Source organism: Dermochelys coriacea, chromosome 10 (genome assembly GCF_009764565.3).
Source record: "Dermochelys coriacea isolate rDerCor1 chromosome 10, rDerCor1.pri.v4, whole genome shotgun sequence".
Lineage (NCBI taxonomy): Eukaryota > Metazoa > Chordata > Testudines > Dermochelyidae > Dermochelys > Dermochelys coriacea.
In genome coordinates this window covers 31,416,303-31,440,062 of record NC_050077.1, presented here as the reverse complement: position 1 = coordinate 31,440,062, position 23,760 = coordinate 31,416,303, and the positions used below count along the sequence as shown (strand labels likewise).

The 23,760-nt window shown below is 43.6% G+C and overlaps 1 protein-coding gene across 18 annotated transcripts in view; it reads left to right on the top strand.

Annotated features, from left to right (window-relative positions):
- The window catches only part of LOC119863013 (katanin interacting protein), a 166,660-nt gene extending 144,176 nt beyond the window's left edge, over positions 1-22,484 (top strand). For 16 of the 18 annotated variants that reach the window (XM_038420691.2, XM_038420689.2, XM_043493808.1 and 13 more), the window contains 4 exons: positions 8,768-8,869; positions 9,379-9,539; positions 15,536-15,624; positions 21,284-22,484. In XM_038420691.2, coding sequence (XP_038276619.1) covers positions 8,768-8,869; positions 9,379-9,539; positions 15,536-15,624; positions 21,284-21,342 — 411 coding nt within the window. In that variant the 3' untranslated portion in view covers positions 21,343-22,484. Of the gene's footprint in view, positions 1-4,693; positions 5,277-6,898; positions 8,870-9,378; positions 9,540-15,535; positions 15,625-21,283 lie in introns of those variants that run through there. The other 2 variants (XR_006274744.1, XM_043493807.1) reach the window with 2 other exon arrangements.
- The last annotated feature ends 1,276 nt before the right edge of the window (positions 22,485-23,760 follow it).

Genomic DNA, 23,760 nt, shown 5'->3' with positions numbered 1-23,760 from the left:
GGACTTTTGGTGTCTACTGAACTGCTCTGAATTGAAAATAGTGAACAAGAAGGGACAGGCACAGTGTTCCGTGTTCCAAGGTTCTGAGTAATCCATCCCCTTCTAGTAGCATCGTTTTAAAATAGTGTGTGGTTTCTAATATCTGAAAGGGAAAAGAAGATAAACCAGACTAGTTCTGGCCTATGTTTAACTTTTGGGGATGAACCATTTTGCACACCTGTATCATGGACATTTACATTTCTCCACTTAACCTTTCAGAATTAGGCAAGTTAGAAGTTTCCAAAGAAGGTCTAACATGAGATCTGATATTGGCTATTGTGTTGGGAAATCCTGACTTAGGGCTTGACTACATGGTGGGGTGACCACCTGTCCCGAATTGGGCAGGACAGTCCTGAAATGCAAAGTTCAAGTCCTGGTCCCGGACTAAATGACTCCAGGACAACCTTTGTCCTGGATTCCCTGCAGTGTTGCTCCGCACCCGCCCCAAGCTCGGGGTGGCACTAACCTCTTTCCAGTGAGGGGTACTGAGGTGGGCGTTTATCCCCCCTCACCATGAGGCCCTGCACCTGCTCATCCTCTTTCCCCTGAGGCTCCGCTCCCTAGCCAGGCTGGAAGTCAGAGCGAGCCATAGTAAGAGCTGTCCAGGGAGTCCGGGCCTCTCTGGGGAGCCCCAGACCCTCCCCCTGCCCTAGATAGGGTGTTGGGGTGCCCAAAAGCCACCCCCAGACTATGTCTCGACAACCCGGGGCACACTGCCCAGGGCAGGTGGAGGGTCTGGGGCTCCCCACAGCGACCTGGGCTCCCTGGACAGCTCTTACTATGGCCTGCTCTGACTTCCAGTCTGACCAGGGGGCAGCGTCTCAGGGGAAAGAGGAGGGGCAGGGCCTCGGGGGGAAGAGGAGGGGCAGGGAGTGGGACCACAAAGACTGGTGGGGCTCCTGCATGTAGGGTTGCCAACTGTCTAATTATACAAACCCAAACACCTGTGCCCTGACTCTGCCATGAGGCTCCGCTCCTGCCCCGCCCCTTCTCCGAGGCCCTGCTCTGCTCATTCCATCCCTCCCTCCGTCCATTGCTCACTCTCCCACACCCTCACTTTCACCAGGCTGGGGCTGAGGGGTTCAGAATGTGGGAGGGGGCTCTGGGCTGAGCCTGGGGCAGAGAGTTGGGGTACAGGAGGGGGTGCAAGCTCTGGGAGGGAGTTTGGGTGCAGGAGGGAGCCCAGTGCAGGGGATTCGGATGGGGGTGCTGTCTCTGGGAGGGAGTTTGGGTGCAGTAGGGGCTCAGGGCTGGGGCAGGGGGTGGGGGTGCAGGAGGGGGGTGGGCTGCAGACTCTGGGAGGGAGCTTGGGTGTGGGAGGGGGCTCAGAGCTGAGGTAGGAGGTTGGGGTGCAGGCTCCGGCCAGGCAGCACTTAACTTGGGCAGCTCCTGGTCAGCGGCACAGCGGGGTTAAGGCAGGTTGCAGCCCCTGAGGGAGGGGCAGGGGGCTCTGCACACCACTCCGAGTGCCAACTCCACAGTTCCCATTGGCCGGGAACTGTGGCCAATAGGAGCTAAGTAGGCAGTGCTTGCAGGCAGAGGTGGCATGTGGAGCCCCCTGCCTCTCCCTCAGGGCCTGCAGGGGTGTCTCGTCCGCTTCCGGGTGCAGCGTGGGGCCAGGGCAGTCAGGGAGCCTGCCTTAGCCCTGCTGTGCCACCAGACTTTTAGCAGCCTAAAATCTCCCAGATTGGCTACAGTAGCCTCCGGGAGACAGAGTCCAATTCTGTGAGACTCCCGGTGAAACCAGGAGGGTTGACAACTCTACCTGCTTTTGTCTCACTTTTGCCTTTTGAAAAGGTGGTCACCCTAGTAATGCGCACTACAGAGGAGTGATTTGTAAATTGCACTAATTTGCCATGCAGTAGTTGGTCTGTGTGGGCCCTGCTGGTGTGCACTAGGGAACTTTTAGTACATACCAGCAGGGCTTACCCAGGCCAATTATTGTGTGACACATTAGTCCTCTTTAGAAATCACAGCCATATTGTGCACATTGCTACTCCATTGTAGACAAGCCCTCCGAATGTTAAAAGTTACAATTATAAACTTAAGCTGTCAATTAATGAGAAATTTCAAATACAAAAAAAGAAAACAGCTTGGGAAACTATACAAACAGCATTACATGTTGCAGTGCAGTGGATATAAATGAAGTAATGCCTCCAGATACGTAGGAACTCTTGGATATCTGCATTTCTTGGGGTAATGAAAAACATGAGACTAATTGCAATACCAGACTCTTGTAAGTATGCAATATATCTGAAATGTCACAGCCAGGTGGATGTTATTCCTTACACAATTACCTCTTCTCCCGGATGTGCTCTTTCTTCTGTAAATGCTGTGCAGTGGAAACCTTTTCCTGACTTCTTTGGCCCCAGACTTTGCCTTCATGGCTGTGCCAAAGAATCTCTATTTCTTTGTAGCAGTGTAGTTGGTTGTGCTGGAGTACCACAAGGCGGATGTATTTATTCCCTCTAGTGCATGCATCTCTTTTACTTTGGGACTGGAGTCTTGTTTCACAAAGCTCTTGGGACCTCCAGTTTGCTCTTGGTGAGAATATTATCTGTACCATACACCTCTGAAGAGGACATCCTTCATGACAATAGTTACAGCCCAGTCATAGTGAGGTACAGTCCAAATGGCCAATTCTCTGTAAACTGTAGTTCATATGGGAAATGTGATATGGGCAGTGATTTTATCCACACTATCAATCTCAAGTCATGTCTGTTTCCATCTCTTACAGGCCATCATCCTGTTTGTATTTCCCCAGCTCTCTTTTGCATCATTGTTATGACTCACCAGATGTTCATTCACCTGAATATAACTAATGGTATTCATCTAATCTAAAAACAGCATCCATTGCAGGCCATCTGTCTTTTTCAGAGAATTTACAAAACTGTTACTTGAAGTTCTGTATGTATTTGAAACCAGATTTGTCCCTCACTCATGTCTGATCTTGAAGAACAAAATTATGGTCACTTATAATTCTTTCTTGACCTGCCATTCAGAGCGGTGGTCATTTGGGCAATCTTGCAATCTCTGATCACCTAAAACTCCTCAGTACATCTTCTGAGGAGGTTGCACTGCTTGCTAATCTCCCACAAGTGGGAATATGCAGAGGCCACTCAAAGAAGGGGAGGATACTTACCAGTAACTGTCGTTATTCAAGAGCATTGCTTCTGCATATTCACAGTCCCTGCCAACCTTCCCCACTTCTTCAGAGTTCCAGGTGAAGAATTCTGAAATTAGGAAACAAACTGAGAGTAGTTTGTGCCATGCTTCCTTTTGTACCTTCAGAATCCAGAAGGGGCAAATGGCCCTAAGGGACTGGTCTCTAGTCCACAGCTCGACCCCAGGATGCATCAGTCTCACAAGTGTGAATATGCAAAGGCCACACTCTCAAAGAACAACAGATACCAGTAACTGTGTAAAATGTTTCCAGCATTCAGTGGAAGGTCACACTCCCAAACTTATTATGCCTGTGCAGTCTCTACTTCTGGGATGAGGAAACATCAGAGCAATTAATTTAGTGATGCTCTTGCACAGACTGAGGTGCCATAGTGTGCAGATCTTCCATTCTGTCTCTGAATCCTTGGGTCATCTGTTCTATCTGGAGTTTCAGGAGGCTTTGATTCCCCTGTTGGAACCTTTTGAGAGAAAAGAGAGACCATTTTAACAAGTACTCTTGCAAAGAAGAGGGCCCTAAGCAGGAACTAAGGAGGTCAAGAGAGTTCAATTGATCGCTTTCTAGGCACAGAGGAGACTCTGGTTCTGACTATATTTCTAAGCCACATTTCTGTGCAGGGCTTTGTTCTCAACAGTCAGAATCAATATGCTTGGATCCACTGAAGCATCAGGTCTGGTGTTCAAGTGATTATTTAGTTCCACACCAGGTCTGATACCCGCCAAGTCAATGCTAAAGTTAGAAACTGTTGTGAGGATTGAGGAAGGATTTAATTCTGGGACTTGGAGCAAAATCTTTACAGATCCATCAGGATCTGCACTGAGAGGTTCCTCTAATCCATTGTCTGGATGGAAAGTGCCTCAAATGAGGTTTAGGTCAGATCCATATGAATCTTTGAGATAGATGCCCACGCTTCAGTTAACGCTCAGCAAACCAACTGCTTCATTTGTTCTGAGAGGATGAGTGTCCAATGTCAGATACATCTGAATCACTTGGCCCTGGTTCTCTTATCATTCCCTCAGATCAGAGTCCTGTATTTTCCCTTGCATCTCCCCAACTGTAGGGGGAACTACTGTTCCATCTTGTGTTACTCATGGTCAGTGTTCAGCTTACATGCCACTATGGCCTTAATTTCACATTTAGGGCTGTTAGAGTACCTTTTCCTTGATCGAGACAGTCTGGTGGACCTCATCCACCTGAAAAACAAGTTGCTTGAGAGCCATCATCTCCTTGAAGTTTCTGTGCTTCCATCAGTACTGGAGTTAACATTTTTGACTGTAGAGGAGTTGGAGGACGTCAGGTGGTGAAAGAGATTCCTGGATGAATGAATGAATTCTCATTACCTTTTCCTCTTACTCTCCAGTTGACAACAAAGCTTTGGAGATTCTTGTGGCTGCAGTTCCAAAGAAGTTGTGTAAATTATTCAGTGTTTTCCAATCCAAGGAAAGAGGAAGGTGTTCTTACCTATTCTTAAAGGCCTTAAGGATTTTGCCTTGGATGTCTGCAAGTATCCAGGCTTTGTGCCTTCCAATTTCAAGAAGTCTGATAGGACGTACCAGGACCTGCAACAGGATTTAAATATTTTTCTTTCCCCTGCCCCATTCTAAGGACTGTGCAGATGTTTGCCTCTGCAGATAGACCTCTGTAGTTCCCCTCCCTCCATCCCTCAGTGCAATAAAGCATCTAGAAGTTTGTGTATTTTATTGGGAAAAGTGTATTCACTTGCTTGGCTCCTTGAGTGACATTCGCCTCTGAGCTCAAGGCGTTTGCATCACTAAAGTCCCACTTAAACCCTCTCAACTACAATGAATCAAATTGATTTGAATATAAATTGCCTAATGTTCCTCTTCCCTCTAATCTCTGTTAGTTTGCCTGCCAGCCCCTAGATTGTGAGCTCTTCAGAGGAGGGACTATCCTTGAGTGTTTGGACAGTGTCTAGCACACAGTGGGCACTACCATAAATAAATGAATGATAAGTACAACTAAGCCCTTCAGAATCATCTGGCTCTTTGTGGAGATGTCCAAAGGGAAAATAATAACTGTTGAAGGCTATGAAAATGTATTGAGCTCTATTATGTTATTGAGCATACTGCCAATACCAGACTGACCAGTAGTGGCTCAGAAGGGACTAATCCCCACCAATTAAATCATCCCCTCTTTATATTTTTGGAGTTGCCAAATATCCATCCTTTCTCCCCTTTCTTTCCCAGTGCAGCTCCATGGAGAGCAGTCCAGAGGGCTGCTGACATTTAGCTCCTGCAGTGCAGCTGTCTGGGGAGGAAGAGGCTGATGGAAGTGGTTGCCTCTAGCTCCTAAGAGAACTCCTTCTTCCAGTGAAAGTATTGAACAGTGCAGAGACCAGCACATGTTCACAGGCTGCCTTTTCAATTACCTTTGAGGCTAAAGAAGATTAGCCCCAAAGTATCTGAGCACAGCTTCAGTACAGAGCTCAACACCTTCCTTAGGTGCTGTGGCAGTGGGAAAGGGAAGCAGAACTGTCCAGTGTCCTGCAAATTTAAACAGGAGCGAGGCAGCAAGTGTGTGGGAAGAGGGAAATGGATGGTTAGCAGCCCAGCGATGAAGGGCTGGGCCTCTCACGCAGCATCGGAGCCTAGTGGGGAGATTCGGGAGCTCAGTGAGGGATGGCCTTTGGCTTGTCAGGTCTGACAGTCGCAGCTGAGTGGCTGGAGCCACTAGCTTCTTTTCAGGAGAGGGGAGGAAGGGAACTAAGATGGGGCCTTTCGCCTATGTCCTTGTTGGGAGGGATGGTAAAGAGCAGGAAAGGGGAAGGAGCAGAATGACTGGAGCTCCACCATTTGCTTTGGGCACCAACTGCTACTGAGGGGGACTTGGAGCGAGAGGAGAGACAGGCTGGTTACCTCAATGACTTCCCTGTGTAATATTTCCATTAAGGCAATATGTAAAGGTGGTACTTGGCATTTGAACCAGGCCTGATGAAGCATTCCTCTTTCCATTGAGAAGCCAGTCTGATTACTGATTTGAGAGACTAGTGCTTCAGTTTCTGTTTAATTAAATCTCCTTAGCCCTCCCTCTGTAGCTGTCTACTGCTTGCTAATCTCCCTAATAACTGGGAGTTAGCAAAACCCATTTCATGATAGTAAAAGGAAAATAACTCACCAGTAACTGGAGTTCCCCTAATATATATGTATCTGTGTACATCCACATAGCTCTTTCCTTCCCCTCCTCTTTGGAGAGTGATTAGTGTCAGGAAGAGGAAGCAAGCTGAGTTTGCGGGGTGTGAAAAGGGCAGTCTCTGTAATGGAATCTGTTGGAATGCTGGACCAAATCTTTGGAATGCATGTGCCTCCTAATGGCCATGCTGCTTTGAACTGTTCCAGGGACCCACCAAGTGTGCCCCTCTTTAACTGGAGATCTGCAACACATTCAGCAAACTTCTCTTTTCTGTTAAATAATCTTCCTTTTTCCTTTACGCCTTGTATTTAATCAGGCAGAGTAGTTCTGTCTTGGGTATGATAGATATTTGGTTGGTCAGAATGATTCATTTCTCCATCTCTGATAGCTGTTTTATTATTAATATATATGAATAGCCAGCAAATTAATTATTGTACCTGAATGTAACTGTCACAAGGCAGAGTCTATGCTGGGTGGAGGGAAGGGCAGGGGACTTGGCTGGCTTGGTTTTTCTCAACTGCAGGACAGATCAGATATTGTACTAAACTGCACCAGACGTAGCCAGTCCAAGAATCAAGGCAACACAAATGTGGCTTAAAAGCCACTGTTGAGCCATCTTGGGCTCAACCACCCCCATGAACCTGGCCCATTGTCTTCAGTGGAGTACTCCCTATCTTTAATTGTGTAGCTGAGAGCAGAATCAGTCCCCTGAGCTCCCAGGTAAATTAGAAGGCTGAGCCAGTATATTAAATACCACCATTAATCTTCTCACAGGCAAGGCAGTGTCAGATCTATATTTCAGGTGGATTCAGAAAATAAAAAACTCAGTGTCAGCATCTGGCAACCTAAAGTTACAGAAACCAGATTTACAGTAGTATATACTTAATTGCTGCCTTAGAAAGCATATTAAAACCCCAAGAATGTTAGTAAAGACCCCTGAGGCATGATAACACCATCCCTTCTTAAAGATAATCAGAAATACTGTTTCTTTAAAGAGATTGTCCTGGAAAAGTTAGCTCTCCCTATGGAGAATGTATTCATGGAACCACACTCTCCCTGAAGCCCAAAGATAGAATCCTAGCAAGAAATAAAAGTAGAACAATATATTGAAAACATACAATATTATTATTTTCAACTTTTAAAAATAGGCTTGCATACTCCTGTGGTCAGCGAACTGCTTTGGAACATCTGGCAAGGCTTATCCATGGTCTATTGCTAAACTTACCTGAATTACAGTAATGCTGAGGAGCTCCCAGACATGGATCAGAACCCTGTGGTGCTAGGTGCTATACAAACACAGAACACAGGGACAGTCCCTACCCCAAAGAGCTTACAGTCTGAATATGAGACAAGAGACAACAGGCTGACACAACCAACAGAGGGGGGAGCACAAGGAAGCAATGTGATGATCCTAGCCAGCCATGTTAAGTTTTTAGTCAGCCTCAGGGCAAAGGGGAGTTTTAAGGGATCTGAAAGAGGACAATGAGGTAGCTTTACAAATGTTATGAGGAGTAGTTCCTGGGCAAAAGGGGCAGCGTGGGACGCAGCACCAAGGTGCTTGTTGGAAAATGTAACAAGTGAGCAGTGGAGGAGGGGAATGCAGAGGGGAGAGTCATTATCTCAATAGCGTATCAGAGATGAAAGGTAAGTGGGAATAGGCCACAAGGGCCTTATAACCAAGACCAGTAGTTTTTGATGCAATAGCAAGGGGGGAGCCAGTGGAGAGATGTGCAGAGTGGAGGGACACGGTTGGAGTGATGAGGCAAGGACATGATCTTTGCCATAGCATTTTGGATGGATGTAAGTGGGGAAGATTGCATTTGTCAAGGACATGTTGCAGCAGTCGAGACATGAGATGATGAGGGCCTAAGTGGGCGTTTTAGCTGTGTGGATGGCAAGGCCGGGTCTTAGAGATGTTGTGCAGGAAGAAGCAGCAAGATTTCGACTGGCCTGAATCAGTGAGCCTAGAGGAAGATCAGAGTCAAAGAGGACATCCTGGTTCCAGGCATGAGAGACAAGCAGGAAGGTGGTGCTGGCCACAGTAATTGAGACAGGAGGGGGAGGGAAAGGCTTTGAGCGAAGAAGAAAGAGCTCTGTTGTAGGTTAAGCTAATGGCTGGACATCCAGGAGGAGATGTTAGAGAGACAATCTGAGATTTCAAGTCTGAACAGAAGGAGAGAGGTCCAGAGTGGAGAACTAGATCTGTTAATCATTGGCATGGAGATGATAGTTGAACTCATTAAATGCTTAAATATCATTTTTCTGCTTTCCAGCTCTGCTCCTTTAATACAAACCTTTGAGTCTTGTTCTTCACGTTTGTCATGCTTTATTTTGCATTCCTTCATTTGATGTTTGTCATGTTTTACTGAAAATTAAATGAACTCTTTTCTCTGACAGGTGAATAGGGTTTATGTTATTTTTGACCTGCCCACTACCGTGTCAATGATCAAACTGTGGAATTATGCAAAAACTCCCCAGAGGGGAGTGAGAGAATTTGGTGTAAGTACTTATTCATAAGCAATTTTTTTGAGTCAGCTTGCCCTAATTTCCTTTTTTTATTTCATACTCATAATTTATCACAGTGTGATTCACTGTTTGTGTGTGCAACTTCAACATAAATGTCTAAGTTTTTTAAAACATGATGATTCATTAAAATTAATAACATGCAGAATAACGGAATCAATTTCTGTAATAGGGTGTAGTCAGGTCTTCTATGCCTGCTCATATTTTATTAGAAACTAATCTGCCAGGAAACAAGTGTGAGAAAGCACCAGAGGCAAACTGAGAGAGATGCAAACTGTTTGATATAGAGATGCAGCTAAACTAGTGACCAGGACTCCTGGAACAAATGGTGCAACTCCTATTCAGCTGACAGAGAGGACTGTATTGAAAGCAATGACATTTCATTCAGATGCTTTTTCCAGAAGAGTTTTCAGTTTTCATGAATAATAATATAAACTGTTCTGTTGCTTGAACAAAACTGATTCTTGACTGTTTTATGTTTCCAGCTTCTTGTAGATGACTTGCTTGTGTACAATGGAATTCTAGACATGGTGAGCCACATAGCGCATGGCATCCTGCCCACTTGTGACCCTGTAGTCCCATATCATACCATTCTCTTTACAGATGATGAGAGGATTTGCCAACAAGAGAAGAATACAGTTATTAGGTATGTGCTGGGCTTTCATTTTAATGAGGAATCCTATTTACATAATTTTATCTCCAGCGGCTGATGTCAGCAACTTCTACATTACTGTCGAGAATGGCAGTGCTATGTACTAACTGGCATAGAAAGCAATTGTGCTGTATATTGTATTCAACGGATCAGATACCAGCCCAGTGATGTTAAATTTTAGAAAAGGAGATTTCAATAAAATTAGGAAGTTAGTGTCAAAAGTAAAAAAAAAAAATTAAAATCCTTCCATGTGGCATCAATTCTACTTAAGGAAACAATAATAGAGTCTCACAAAGTATGCATGCCATAGAACAGGAACGTAAGCAGTAAACCAGTCTGGCTAACTGGTAAGGTTTGAGAGGTTATTCAAGCCAGAGATCTTTCAGAATATGAAAAACCAACCTTAGTGAAGCCAATTAAAAGAAGCATAAATTACAGGATGAAAATATAAGAAGGAAATTAGTAGGGCCCAGATGTATTTCAAGGAGCAAATAGCTAAAGGTAGAAAAACAAACTGATGTTACAGGGCTAATTGCACTCTGTTCCCTTTGTGGTCTCTCTGAGTGCACCTGCTTAGGTGTCAGGCCTCATGTCTTTACCTCTCTAGTGGTGGAATTCTGCAATTATCCTACTGCTAGGGCTTTGGGCTGCAGTATCCTGTGTATTAACCATACTTACACAGCAGGTTCAGCTGGGTTCAGCACCTGCAGTTTTTCCCTTTGGGAGCATGTGACTCATGGTGAATACAGTGACCAGTAGCCTTCTTGTTTATTTTCACAAAGGAACAAAGCATAATAGGAAAAAATTGATTTTAAAATAAGAAACTGTCTACATACATGTCTATCATTCATACTTAAGGTTTACCATCCCTTGATAGTGACTTAGGCAGGTCTACCTTCTTCAGACACCCCAGTGGTCTGCTTTCCCTGTCCTGTTACCCAGCAACTACATCATCTCTAGAGAGAAAGAGTCCTTTTTTCTCTGCCAGAGAGTCCCTGGGCTTGTTCCCTTCTGGATCAATCCAGTCTTTTGGGCTAAACAGGAGGTCAAGCCAGGCTTCTCAGAGCCAATGGCTCAGCCATTCTCTGGTAACCCTCAAGGGTTTACCATGGAGTGGTTTATCTCAAGCTATTGTTTTCTTCCTGCTTACTTTTCCTTACCACAGCCTATTAAACTAACCCAATATTTTCATACAGTAAACATATCAAATCAACACATACTATTCCTCAGTTATTAAGGAGCAGCTCCATGCCCATCACACAAACAATAAGAAATTATTTAAGTATGTAATTAGAAGGAAACCTGCAATACTCTTGTTGGTGGGTCTGCTGGATCACTAGAGTTAAAGGGAGCAATTAAGGGGGATAAGGACCTTTGCAACAATCTTCCCCAGACAATGTTGAGGAGATTCTTTTTACTGGTAATGGAGATGAGGTGCTATCAGACTGAAGGGTCAAAATGAGAGATGCTGATACAAATTAAAAGCAATAAGTCACCAGGCCCACATGGAATTCACCCAAGAGTTCTAAAAGAACTTAAGAAAGCTGTGACTTAACTGGTAGCAAAATTGTGCAGTCTCTCATAAACATCACCTGTGATACCAAAGAATTGATACCAGAGTGGGTATTAAATGTTGTATCTATAAATAAAAAAAGAGTTGTGATCTGAGGAAATATTGGCCGGTGAGCCTTATATCTGTGCCTGGTAAATTGGCTAAATTGATAATTAAGAATACAGATATAAAACAGTTAGAAGGTGATTATATAATAGGATCTAACCAATATGGTTTCTGCAAAGGAACATTGTAAAACAGTGGATAAAGGAGAACTGATTGACATGGCTTGTCAATGAAATTGAATAGTGGCAAATTGAAAACGTACAGAAGGAAATGCTTTCCTATATAGTACACAGCTAACTTGTGGAACTCCTTGCCATTATCATTTAAGGCCAAAACCATAACAGGATTCAAAAAGGGATTCGATTTTTATTTAGATAACAAGAATATCCAAAGTTGTTGTTATAAAATTTTTAAAAATAAACAAGGGCATAAGCCAACTCTGACTATTTGGGAATTAGGAGACACTTTTTCTGAGGAGACATTATCACACAGCTTCCAAGTACAGGATTTTGTGAACTTCCTCAAAAGCATCTGATATTGGTCACTGTTGGAGACAGATTGCTGAACTAGTTGGACCACTGTTCTGAACTAGTATGGCAAATCCTATGTTCCTATCAAGAGTCCTGTCCAAATGACTGTCTCATTGCATTTCTCATTGCTCTTGCCTGGCAGACCTGCAGCTCAGGATTTGTGCCAGTGCACCTTTAATTGGAGACACAAGTAGCTCCAGCTGTAACTACGAGTCTCCTTTCTCTTCTGAAGACTTGTAAAGCTACCATATGACCTTTTCCACACATACTCACAAAGCATTATTGTTTGGAATTGGTTTCAAGAAAGGAATCGCCATTTGAATGATCAGTGCTGCGGAACATGTTCCCCAGCCAGGGATGCCCTACCCTCTCCTGCCCCCGGGATTTTCAGTTCAGGAGATCTCTTGGGTCTCTCTTTTCAGTTGGCCTTTTTTAAGCTTTCATTTGTTTTTTTCCTCCAAGGGGAGGCACCCTACCTTCACAGTTTTGTGGTGGAGAGAATAAAACCTCACACTATTAGTACCTGGTGGATCTTAACCTTCATTTTCAGAAGTGTGTATGAACTTTTCTTTATTGTTACTTTTGGCACTGTCTTTCTCACTGCACTGTTCAGCACTTTTTATAAACTCTGGTCCTGATTCTGATCTCATTGACCTGTTTAAATCCAGAGTGACTTCAGTGGAGTTATTTTAGATTTACACTGATGAAGCCTGAGGTAGAAGCTGTTTCACTTTGTGTTATTTTGAGATATCCCTCCTTTGTCTCCAAGAATGGAAATCTAGTACAATAAGGTATCTTTAGAGAAAAGGAAAAAATTAATTCTTGTTTTCTGAAGCTATCATATCACTGGATTCCCACTCACCCGCCCTTTGGGTTGCTTTTTGTGGTGGTTGATATATAAGCATAAAATGGGGTTGATCCATTTTGTTAATTTGCCAAGGTGCCTGTTAGATTTTAAAGCTAAAATCTAACAAAGTAGATTTGCCAGTTGGATAAGTGTTATAGCCAATATAGAACGGAACCTAGTAGGATAACCCCCTATTTTTTTTATTCAGGGAACATTAGCTTACTAGTTCTCATTAGGGGTTCTTTATAGGTCAACTTTTAACTTGAACGGTATTTCTCAAATCAGGACACATGCTTAGTCTTAACCAACCAATAATTCATTAATTCACACAGAATCACGTTAGTATACAATCACACATTCACCACTCAAGTGTAGACAACAACCAGTGTTCTAGATGTGTAGTACACACACACACACACACAATACAGTCTTGCAATTGATTATCATAATCTGGAGTTGTCTCAACAGTTAAACCAAGCAACAATGTAAATTATCAAGATTTTTTATTACATTTACTTATGATACTCAGTTTCAGTTCTTTAGTACCTAGCATTTTTATCACATTCCAAGGATGAACTTATCTTTAAGACACTTTTAAGAGTGTGGTTACTATAGTTTGAATGGATTGGTCCAACAGTTAAAAGTTTAGCATGTCAAAAGCAAGTGGTTAAAGTTACTGTTTTTTCTCTCTCATAGGCCAATTTACTTGGATATGCAAAGGAATTAAAATCTAAAATACTGTTACTTTAAATCTCACTGCAAAGTGTAGACTAGGCAAGATAACCTACAGTTATTTAAATTAAAGAATAGAAGGGGAAATACAGTCTTCAAAATGAAATCTCATCACTTCTTCATATCCACTTAATCTGGGATGCGGGAGAGTCCTTTCCACCTGGCTGGTCTGGGCATCGGTCACACTTAGGATTCTGCAGCTTCTTCTTCCGTTCAGTCAACTCTCCATTTGTACATGGTGATGTCAATTTTATATACTCTAATTTCAAGGGTGGTTGGAGGGGCCACCCTCTGATTTCTATTGAACATGTGCCAAGTGAGTGTTCCAATTTCAGCTCTCTCCATTTTTCTGTTGCTTCCATAGGTATCCCATAGTGTAGGTGTACAACACATTTCTTCAATCCTTTTCTTATCGGAAGCCTTTATATGTTCAATTCATTTCAAGGATTGTATTTCGTTATTAGCCACTAATATCAATTGGGATCCACCCCTTTTAGCAATTTCTCTTAATATCCCAAAGTTATATCTTTCAACATTCCTTCTTCCTTGTGCCAGACAATTCCTATTACTTCTAGAGAGCAACAGTTTTTTACAATGAAAATCAACAAAATCCTTTTTCATCTTCTAAATCTGGAGGACATACTCAATGCATTCTTTGGTTGTACATCAGCATTTCACATTATTTAAGACTGACAGTAGAGCAAGAAGGAGATATATATATATTCACATAGTGAAGGAGGTAGATCTGACTCATAAAGCAAACAAATTTGCAGCTTCTAATTTGAGGTGAAAGATTATCCATGATATATTTGATTTACAAGGAAAGCAATATATAGTTTATAATTAGGGGTGAAAACATGTGGCTTTGATTTTCTTGGGGTAGTTTGCCCAATTTGACCTTCAGTCTTACAGCCAGTCATTTCTAGTTTGCTTAACTTGCAGCTTCCTCATTCATCTCTTGATCCACTCACAATGTGCAATGGGCCACTTTTCATAGGATAGAAAGGTGTCACTCTTGCCTGTAAACTGGAGTTCTTTTTAGGTAGATTGGGAGGGAGAAAGAGGTTTTATCCATATGCAGATCATGAGAGAGTCTTGCCTAGGTGATTAACAGTACTCCCATTTAGACATTTTAATTTCTGTTCTTTGGGAGAAGAACTTCCAACCTTGGCTAATCTGTGGGTCCTTAGACAAAGCGTCTCACATGATGCAAATCATTTACTTCTTGTCTTTACTTTCTAGATGGATCCTGTTTTAGGATAAACAGAGGTGGATAGCTTTTTAAATATTTGTTAAGGCCAGAAGGAATCAGTAGTTATTAATCATTCAATACATATCTGTTCTAGAATGTCCCTTACAGATGTTATTGTTAAGTATCCAGCTGACATTTTTTCTGTATTTAATAGTATTTAATTTGATTAGATTTTGAAGCTATTGATTCCTGCTCATAAGGGAACAGACAGTCTGGCTGCAGTCTACACACAAATGTTGCATTGGTTTAACTAAAATCCACTTTTAAATAAACCACTCCCATGTGGACACACTTACACTGGAAAGAAAGAGAACATTTTCAACAGTGAGGGTAATTTGGTAACACTGGAACAACTTACCACAGGTTTGATTCTCCATTACGTACAGTCTTTAAATCAAGAATTGATGTGTTTCTAGAAGATATTTTTTAGTTCAACCAGAAGTTATGATCTTGATGCAGGAATCACTGGGTAAAATTCTCTGGCCTGTATGATGCAGGAGGCCAGACTAGATGATCATAATAGTGCCTTCTGGCCTTGAAATCTATAAATGTATGAAATTGGTTTATAACTCTTTTATATCAATTTAGCTTAATTCAGTAAATTATCAAATTAAGCTAAATAAATTTAGGATGATTGCAAATTGATTTAAGAGTGTCTACATGGGTTTGCACTGGTTTAATGAAGTTGATTTAAAAACATATTTTGGTTTAGATGGTCAGATTTTGCATGTAGAGAAGGTCGGAGTTCGCTGCAGAGTGGATGTGGTAGTAGCAGTTGGAATGTGTGTTTGAGAGCACCCCTCTCAACAAATACAATTGTGAGGTATAACTTTAGGCTATATGAGAGTGAAGCCTCACCCTTCCAGATTGTGACTCACAGAAGGCAGTGGTGGCAGTGGTGCAGCCTCGCAGTGGTTTAGGTAACACATTGCAATGTGTTTCCCCATAGCTGCAATGGTGTCTATAGACTATTGATTATCCCTGCTATTGGTCTATTTTTCATCTTTGCAGCAATCATGTAGAGGATCAGGATGTACGAATGATGAATGAAAATCAAATTATCACAAACTCCAAAAAGAAGCAGATTGCTGCTGATCCTGGTGAGTTCCATTTCTTTATGAGAACCTTTTGCCCACTTTCCGCAAGCACAGAATGAAAACCAGGCACACTTTTTGGCAAATATACAATCACCAAGAGTATAGAAAGTGGGGAACCGCCAGTAAATATACCTTCCTTCCCTGCCAACTCCTCCACCCTATGAGGGCAAACCTGCTAGTTCAAGCTCCTCCTGCCCCAGCATGACAGCAGGACCCCTTCATCTAGGCCAGTGGTTTTCAAACTTTTTTTCTGGGAACCCAGCTGAAGAAAATTGTTGATGCCCGTGACCCAACGGAGCTGGGGATGAGGGGTTTGAGGCATGGGAGGGGCTCAGGGCTGGGGCAGAGGGTTGGGGTGCGGGGGTGAGGGTTGTGGGATGGGGCTGAGAATGAGGGGCTCGGAGTGGGAGGGGGCTCTGGGCTGGGGCACAGGGTTGGGGTGTGGGAAGGGGTTAGGGCTCTGGGCTGGGGGTGCAGGCTCTGGGGTGGGACCGGGGATAAGGTTTGAGGTGCAGGAGGGGCTCCAGGTTTGGGGGGGTCAGGGCTGGGGCAGAGGGTTGGGGTGCGAGTTTGGGGCATGGACTTACCTCTGGCGGCTCCCGGTCAGCAGCACAGCCAGGGTGCAGAAGCAGACTTCCTGCCTGTCCTGGCACAGCGGACTGTGCTGTGCCTGAAGTGGACAGCAGCAGGTCCAGCTCCTACGTGGAGGTGCACAAGCAGCTCCACTTGGCTCTTGCCCTCAGGCACGCCCCACCCCCAGCTTCCATTGGCTGGGAACTGGCCGATGGGAGTGTGGCGACGGTACTTAGGGCGGGGATAGCATGCGGAGCACAGTGACCCCTTTGCCTAGAAGCTGGATCCGCTACTGGCTGCTTCTGGGGCACAGCGCGGTGTCGGAGCAGGTAGGCACTAGCCTGCCTTAGCTGGGCAGTACCGCCAAGGGGACTTTTAACATTCCAGTTGGCAGTCCTGACCAGAGCGACCCAGTGCCTTACATGCCGTGACCCAATACTGGGTCACAACCTGAACTTTGAAAAACGCTGATCTAGGCCACACTTCTGCCACAGGGCAGTAGGACCTCTCATCCAGACCTGGCTTAATGTAACTAAACCCTTGAAATCTCACAACTCTAAGGACAACTCTGCTCACATTTTTAAAGCTTGGGGGATAATAGGTGAGAAAACTTATCTCACGGATCTCCTCCTTTCTCAATTCACATAAAGTAGCCTCTTTCCCTCCTCACTTTCCCCCTCTCCCTCTCCTTCCCAGATGTAAAAGCGAGCCCTTGTTTACCTCTCTATACCCCTCCTAGCATGCTTCCAACATACTTGCTAAATGGAAACAACACAGCACTATGAATACAGATGGTACCTGCTCATAGCAGACTAGGCAGTTTTTTTTTCCACAGTAGTTAGCAGGTTGAGTTAAAGACTATGGGGCAGCCTATGCTGTAACTCGACCTGCTAACTAATGTGAAAACTACAAATTGCCTTGTCTTAACTAGTGCATTTGTTAACTTGAGTTAGCTAACTATGTGGGAGCCCTGAGGGAAAGCAAGCAATTGGCCAGCATAGCCCTTAAGAATCCCTCAGAGAGGAAGCAGCAAACTTGCTGAAGGGCTTCCTTGTCCACCCTTCCAAAGTCCTGCAGCTGAGTCAAAATTTCCACCTGGTCAATGGTTTCAAGAGCTGCTGATAGAATCATCTTACCCTAGTCTGCTACAGTCAGCACAGTCTTTGTTCTGTAACTTGATCTGAAAATGGACTAATATGGATCAAAGAAATCTGTCAAATGCAAATGTAGCTCACGCTGACTCATCACCACCTTCTTGATAATGGAGCCCAAGAAAGGGACCTGGTTCAAGATGAGACGAAAATTGGTGAGGTTGTCCATGTCCAAAGTTGGTTCCCAAGCAAGAGTGTAACGACTCTTGTTTAAACATGACTGACAATTTTCTTACCTCAAGGAAGGCATTACAGTAATGATACTCCTCAGTACTGGCCTCAGTGTGTCTTCACTGGGTTTTTAATCAGTTTAGAAAGGCATAAATTCATCTCAGAGGTAGTTGGTTGTGCTCCCCAAGTAAACCACCCAGTCAAGATGGTGTTTTTAATTTCCATCCACTGTTTTCATGGAAGCTGTCGATCAGCCTGAATCTGATCAATCTTCTCTAAATAATAATCATAATTAATCAGCAGTTCTTTGTAGACTTTACTGAGAAATACTTGACTGTGTTACCATACTATGAGGATTCATGGGACTTGATCCCAGGTCTATGCTGACGGGAGATGCTGCAGAGTTTTAAATGTAGACCTGCCCTCAGAGTGTCACAGCTAAATACAACATGGAACAGATTTTTTAGCGTAAGTATTTAAAACACATTTCAAGGGACCATTCAAGATTAAGTGGCCCTTTAACACCTCTGTATTCATGAGGAGGAAAGGGGTGGAAGCAGCTAGGGGAGGGTTAGTGGGTTATAGATTGTTGTAATAAGCCATAAATGCCTCTGGCTGGAGGGGTGAAGAAGAGCTTTGTGTAAGTTGGAAAGCTTGTTTCTCTCACCAACAGAAGTTGGCCCAATAAATATATTACCTTACCCACCTTGTCTCTAATATATTAATGGCCCCATATATGTTCTGCCCCATATATAGTTGCAGGTACTATTTTTGAGTCAAGGCAACCCCCTAGCAGGGCACTTCAGATGCCTCAAAAACTACTGCCTAGTCTCCTGCTTCTTTTAGTGGCCCTGGATGTGGGTTGAAATTCAGGCTCATGTGACTTATGCACTTGCACCAAGGTGCTGCACATGAAACCTCTTGGCATCCTCATGCCTCTGGAGACTCTGCCCCAGCCATGGACAGCCAGTGCCGTGAATTCCATCATAATACTCCCCAAATCAAATGGCCACACAGTAGTACTAACAGTTGTAGATCAATTGACCAAGATGGCACACTTCCTCTCCTGTGCCCATGTACCTTCAGCTCAGATGATGGCTCAGCTCCTAGTAACAAATATCCTCTGCCTCCCTGGGCTCCCCTGCCTCTGGCGCAAAACCCTCAGGCTACTAAACGTCCACGCTTATTCCTCCTCAGCATACCACCTGCAGACGGATGGCTGGATAGAGAGGATGAATTAAGTACTTGAGCAATATTTTCAGTCCTTTCTTAATTACAGCCAAGACACCCTCGTACTGTATGCTGAATTTGCATACAACGTCGACCATGCCTTCACAAGGAAAAGCTCTTTTTTTTTCACTAACTATGGATTCCGCCGTTTCGTCCTGCACTACCAGTAGCCTCCCTGAACCCACCACCTACTGACTTGGTTCAATGAATCCACCACATAAAATAAAAACTAAGGGAACACTTTGAGGATGCTAAGATGCATGATACACAGACAGCCAGAAACAGGAAAGGCCAGTCTTTTCCGTAAACAAGAAGGTCTGCTTATCTGCTAAGAATCTCACCATGAACAGGCCATCTCACAAGCTAGACCACCCGATCCTTGGAAACTACCAGATTTGTCAGAAAATCAGCCCTGTCACTTTCAAACTCCGCTTACCTAGTCCCTCAAATTGCACCTGATCTTCCTTGTTTCTCTTTTGAAAACATACACTGAAATCTTGTTCCCTGACTGAACACAACCATTGCCCTCACTGGTTCAAAGCCATGAAGAGTACGAGGTCCAGGCCACACTGGACTTTGGATTGAAGTGGGGTCAGTTGTGGCACCTCATAGGCTGGGAAGGTTGTGGTCCCAGAGAGTGCCCCTAGGAGCCTGCCGGTAACATTCACACCCCTGGACTTGTACAAGAGTTTTAAAAATATCACCTTGACAACCTGGTCCTACAATACCCCACAGGCACCCCTGAAGGAGGCAGGGCGTGATATGAGGGTTCATGGGACTTGACCCCAGCACTTCCATGCTGCCATGGCAGAGCCATCATGAATGCACCATACATTCTGGGAGACCAGCCACTGCTGGAAGTGCTGACCACGGTAGACATGACTGGCAGCCCCTACCATGACCTCTGATTGACCCAGACCTACTATTTAAGCTGGAGGGAGTATCAGGAAGTTGTCTGTGGAACAAGGCAGATCCCTGACCTGCTGTTGAAACAGATCCAGCATTATTCTTATCTCCTTGCCCTGCCCCCTGTTTTCTGGCTATTGACTCCGGCTTGATCCTTGGCTATGGTTCTTGGCTATTGACTCTGGCTCAACCCTAGGCTCCAGTCCCTGGCTATTGACCTTGGTGTGATCCAAGGCTCTGGACTCCAGCTACTGACTCTAGCTTGACTTCTCAGGCCCAACCACTTACGGCTTCAACCATTGAACCTGACCTCCCACACCCTGGTTCCTGACTCTGAGGAGTCCAGGATTCTCATATTGCCCAAAACTCCGACCAGTTCCCCACTGCCCTAAGAGAAAGAAATTTTGCCTTAACCACATCTACAATATAGGAATTAAAAATGTCCATATCATGCAATCAATTGGATTCAGAGCTAGTTTTCCACCACCTGCACCCAATCCTTTTCCCTCTGTTATGTGTTACCTAAATTCTGTGTTGACCTGCAAGATCAGTGCTGAAGCAGAAGGTATCCAGGGGTCACCGTGTCCTGTACAAAACAGTTACACTTTGACTTTTTGTTGCACCTCTTGTGCCAGCACTGGGTGGTCAAGCTAGCACCCTGTGTCTGGGTCAGATATGGTCTAGGTCTCATTCTTCACTATCAACTCCCCAACTGAGGAGTGAAGATCACCTGCTGCTGCTTCTGAGCTGCTCCCATGCCGGACTTGTCTTTAGATAGCTGGTTAGACTGCTGTCCATCCTTGGCCTCTTCTCATTCAGGTCATCCCCTACTTTGCAAAGATGAAATGTATATTGCTAGGACTGAGGCTGAATGGTGCTCTTCTTTCTTACCCTATTGCCAAGTTCTTCCACTTTCCTTACTCTTATTCCACATCCATCCCATTCATCGTGTCATCCTGCGATGTCTCTCGTAGGTGGTGCCTCCCTATGTGACTTGTCTGATTCAGCTGTAACTCATCACAGATTTAGCTTCTGTCTGAACCTCTCAACTATCTCCTCCACAATAGAAACTTGTACTTGTGCATATGTAGCTCTTCTAGCTTTCATTCAGAAATAGAATGATGTACAACTTCCACATCAGATCATTCTTGTTCAGTCAGGAGCCATGCTAGATTCTAGCTTATTTTTCTTTTAGAGCAGTCCTCTTCTTTCACTGTGGAAAAGGTTTCATAGATTCAAAGTGTTTAATACCAGAAGGTATCATTAGATCATCTAGTATGACCTCTTTGTATGTTACAGGCCATTACATTTCACCGTTACCCCTGTAGGAGCCCAATAACTTGTGTTTGGCTAAAGCATGTCTTCCAGAAAGGCATCCAGTCTGGTTCTAAAGATCTCAAGGGATGGACAATTCATCCATTCCCTTAGGAGTTTGATCCAATGGTTAATCATTCCTCGCTCTTATAGTGGAGAGGGTTCTCTTTCTTTGGGTCTCAATACCGAGGAGGAAGGGTATAGCTTTCTGTCTGGGGTGGAAAAGGGAGTTGATTCTTCTCTCCTGGTTTAACTTGTGATTTCACTGTTAATATGTATTATTGGTCTTAAAACAAAACACTTTTCTGTCCCAACAGCTTTACGTCCAAAAACCTGCATACGTGATAAAGGAATGCTGAGGAAGAAAAGACACTGAGGGGTTATGAATTGGATGTCCTGAGCCCACCCAGCTGAGATGCCTACCATCTGGCACTTCTGAATGCAAATCAGCCATGTGGCAGATGTTTGCCACTTGACACTCCCGAACCACCACCAAAAGGCCTGAGATCATTACTGTGTAATGATGGGGAGTTTCATTTGATGGAGGAAGCTCTTTAGAAATGAAATTTTAAGTATATGCTTATAATGTTTCTTATTATGTCAGCACTTATACTATCCAAATTTTCATTCTCTGTTAACTGGTAAACCAGTAAACAGTGTAAGTAAAGTCACTGTTAACTTCTACCTATCTCTACCTAAGTGGACCTGCTTTTAAGTAAGAACCTTAATGCTAACTGGAGTCCACTAGTTTACACACACATGGTTATATGCTGGATTGTGTACAAAGAGGCTGTAGCAATACATGCCATATAGTGCACAAAACAGATCTATTGTCATCAACATACCACACCAATCCTGGCAAACTAAGTGCTTTCCCTCTGGTAGGTAACTTGTGTTCCATATATAAATGGATTATATTTCTGGATCTAAACCTGAAGAGTCCAGCTATATTGTACTATAAGTGTGGTGTTATGCAACTAAAAATGTGATGAAAAAAATGACTGTGTTGCAGGGTGCAGTTATGTAAGTGTCATTTTCACTTAAAATTGTAGCTGATTATAACCTATAAATCTCTTTTCCATAGAAAAGATTCTTCATTTTCCCAGGTAGAGAGTTCCCAGTGTTCACTGTAGAGGTGAGACACTGAAATACCATAAGACACATTTCTTTTAGCCCGATGCTATTTTAAACATAAAGCAGAGACTTACCACTGCAATTCCTGATACAGCAACCAAATTCATTGCTGCCAATTCTAGGCTACATCAGGATTATCTGAGAACCTGATAGCTTGTATATTTGCTTATAAAAATATATTTTATTCTTTGTCCTGGTCAATGTTGTTTGCTGAGTTGTAAAGCACAAATGAAATGAAATGTACTCCCCCCAATTTCTGTCTATTGATATTACAGCTATATATAACATTTTGTATTTAAGACAAAAAGAACTTTTTACTTTCTCTAAATATAAAATAGATTTATATCTCTATTTCAATATCATTAAAATGCTATTGTATGGAAACATTGATGTGCTGACTATGACCATGAAAAAGTTTTATTGTAGCAGCCAGGAGATAAAAGATATAGTCACTTCAACAGAGCGGGGTTAAGATCCTGATTAGGAAATGGAAGTCTCCTCTTGGTTCCTAGAAGGCATTTGTCCACATCGTAAAGCCACTGTAAAATTTTCCTCTCTTGGCCCTTTCTGCCCAAGACCCCGCTGGCAACAAAAGGGAGTGCTGATAGTCAGGACTCGAGTAGATTTGAGATATTGAAGATCCAGGTGAGGACTTGTACAGTTGTGAAGGGCTAATGTTTGGGTTCCAGGTCTGCACCATCGTCAGTAAAGCCTAGTCTACACTAGAAAAAGTTAGTTGCCACAATTCATGACTTTAGCAGCTCACTATGGTAGCAATGGTGGAAGCTGTAGTATAGATGGGACTTAGTCTTGGTTGTACAAATGCCTGAGTCGTAAGCATAGTTGAGATTCTGCCTTAGCTACGCAGTGGAGCTGCACCGATTGTGAATTATGATGACAAAGTTTGCTAGTAGATGCAACCATATAGAATAATAGGAAAGTGAGTAATCCAAGAACTGTTGGACTGTCCACTGGTTCAGCTGTACTGATGATAAAAATGGTGAGAATTAGTGTGTACAGTGCTTCAGGCAGCCACTGGCATTTTGAGCACTGTTGTCGTCATTGGCTCAAAGCAAGTCTCTGGGGCCAGTGGCCACATCTTGTCTACACTATCACTCCCACTACTGCTACCATCAATGGAGCTGAAATTTTAGCAACATGTGAGAGCTTGTATACATGGCGATTTAGTGTGTGTCAAACTAGGGTGTGAATCTACAGTACACTAGCATGCTGCACATGAACTGCTCATGAGAACCCTGCTACTACAGACTAAACATTCTGTCTTTTAGTGTTCAATGGCAGAGCCCACATGAGCAGTGAGTGCATAGCATGCTAGTGCACTGTAGATTAACATGCTGGCTTATCATGCATTAAATCACTGTGTAGTCAAGCCCCCTGAAAGTCTTGAAGAACTGGAGTTTAACAGAATGACAATTATTGGTAAGGTGCTTGTTAAAAAGGTTGCATAACTTATACCACTTATTTATGTCAAGTTGCACTATACCTCAGTTCTTCATTGGTGAAATGAAGATAATATTTCCCACCCCACAGGGGTGTTGAAGACATCGTCATTAATGTTTGTGAGGTGCTCACATACTACAAAGATAGGTAGATAAAGTTGAATGTTGTATTTTGAAGGGCTAGTTAACCGGGGTGTAGC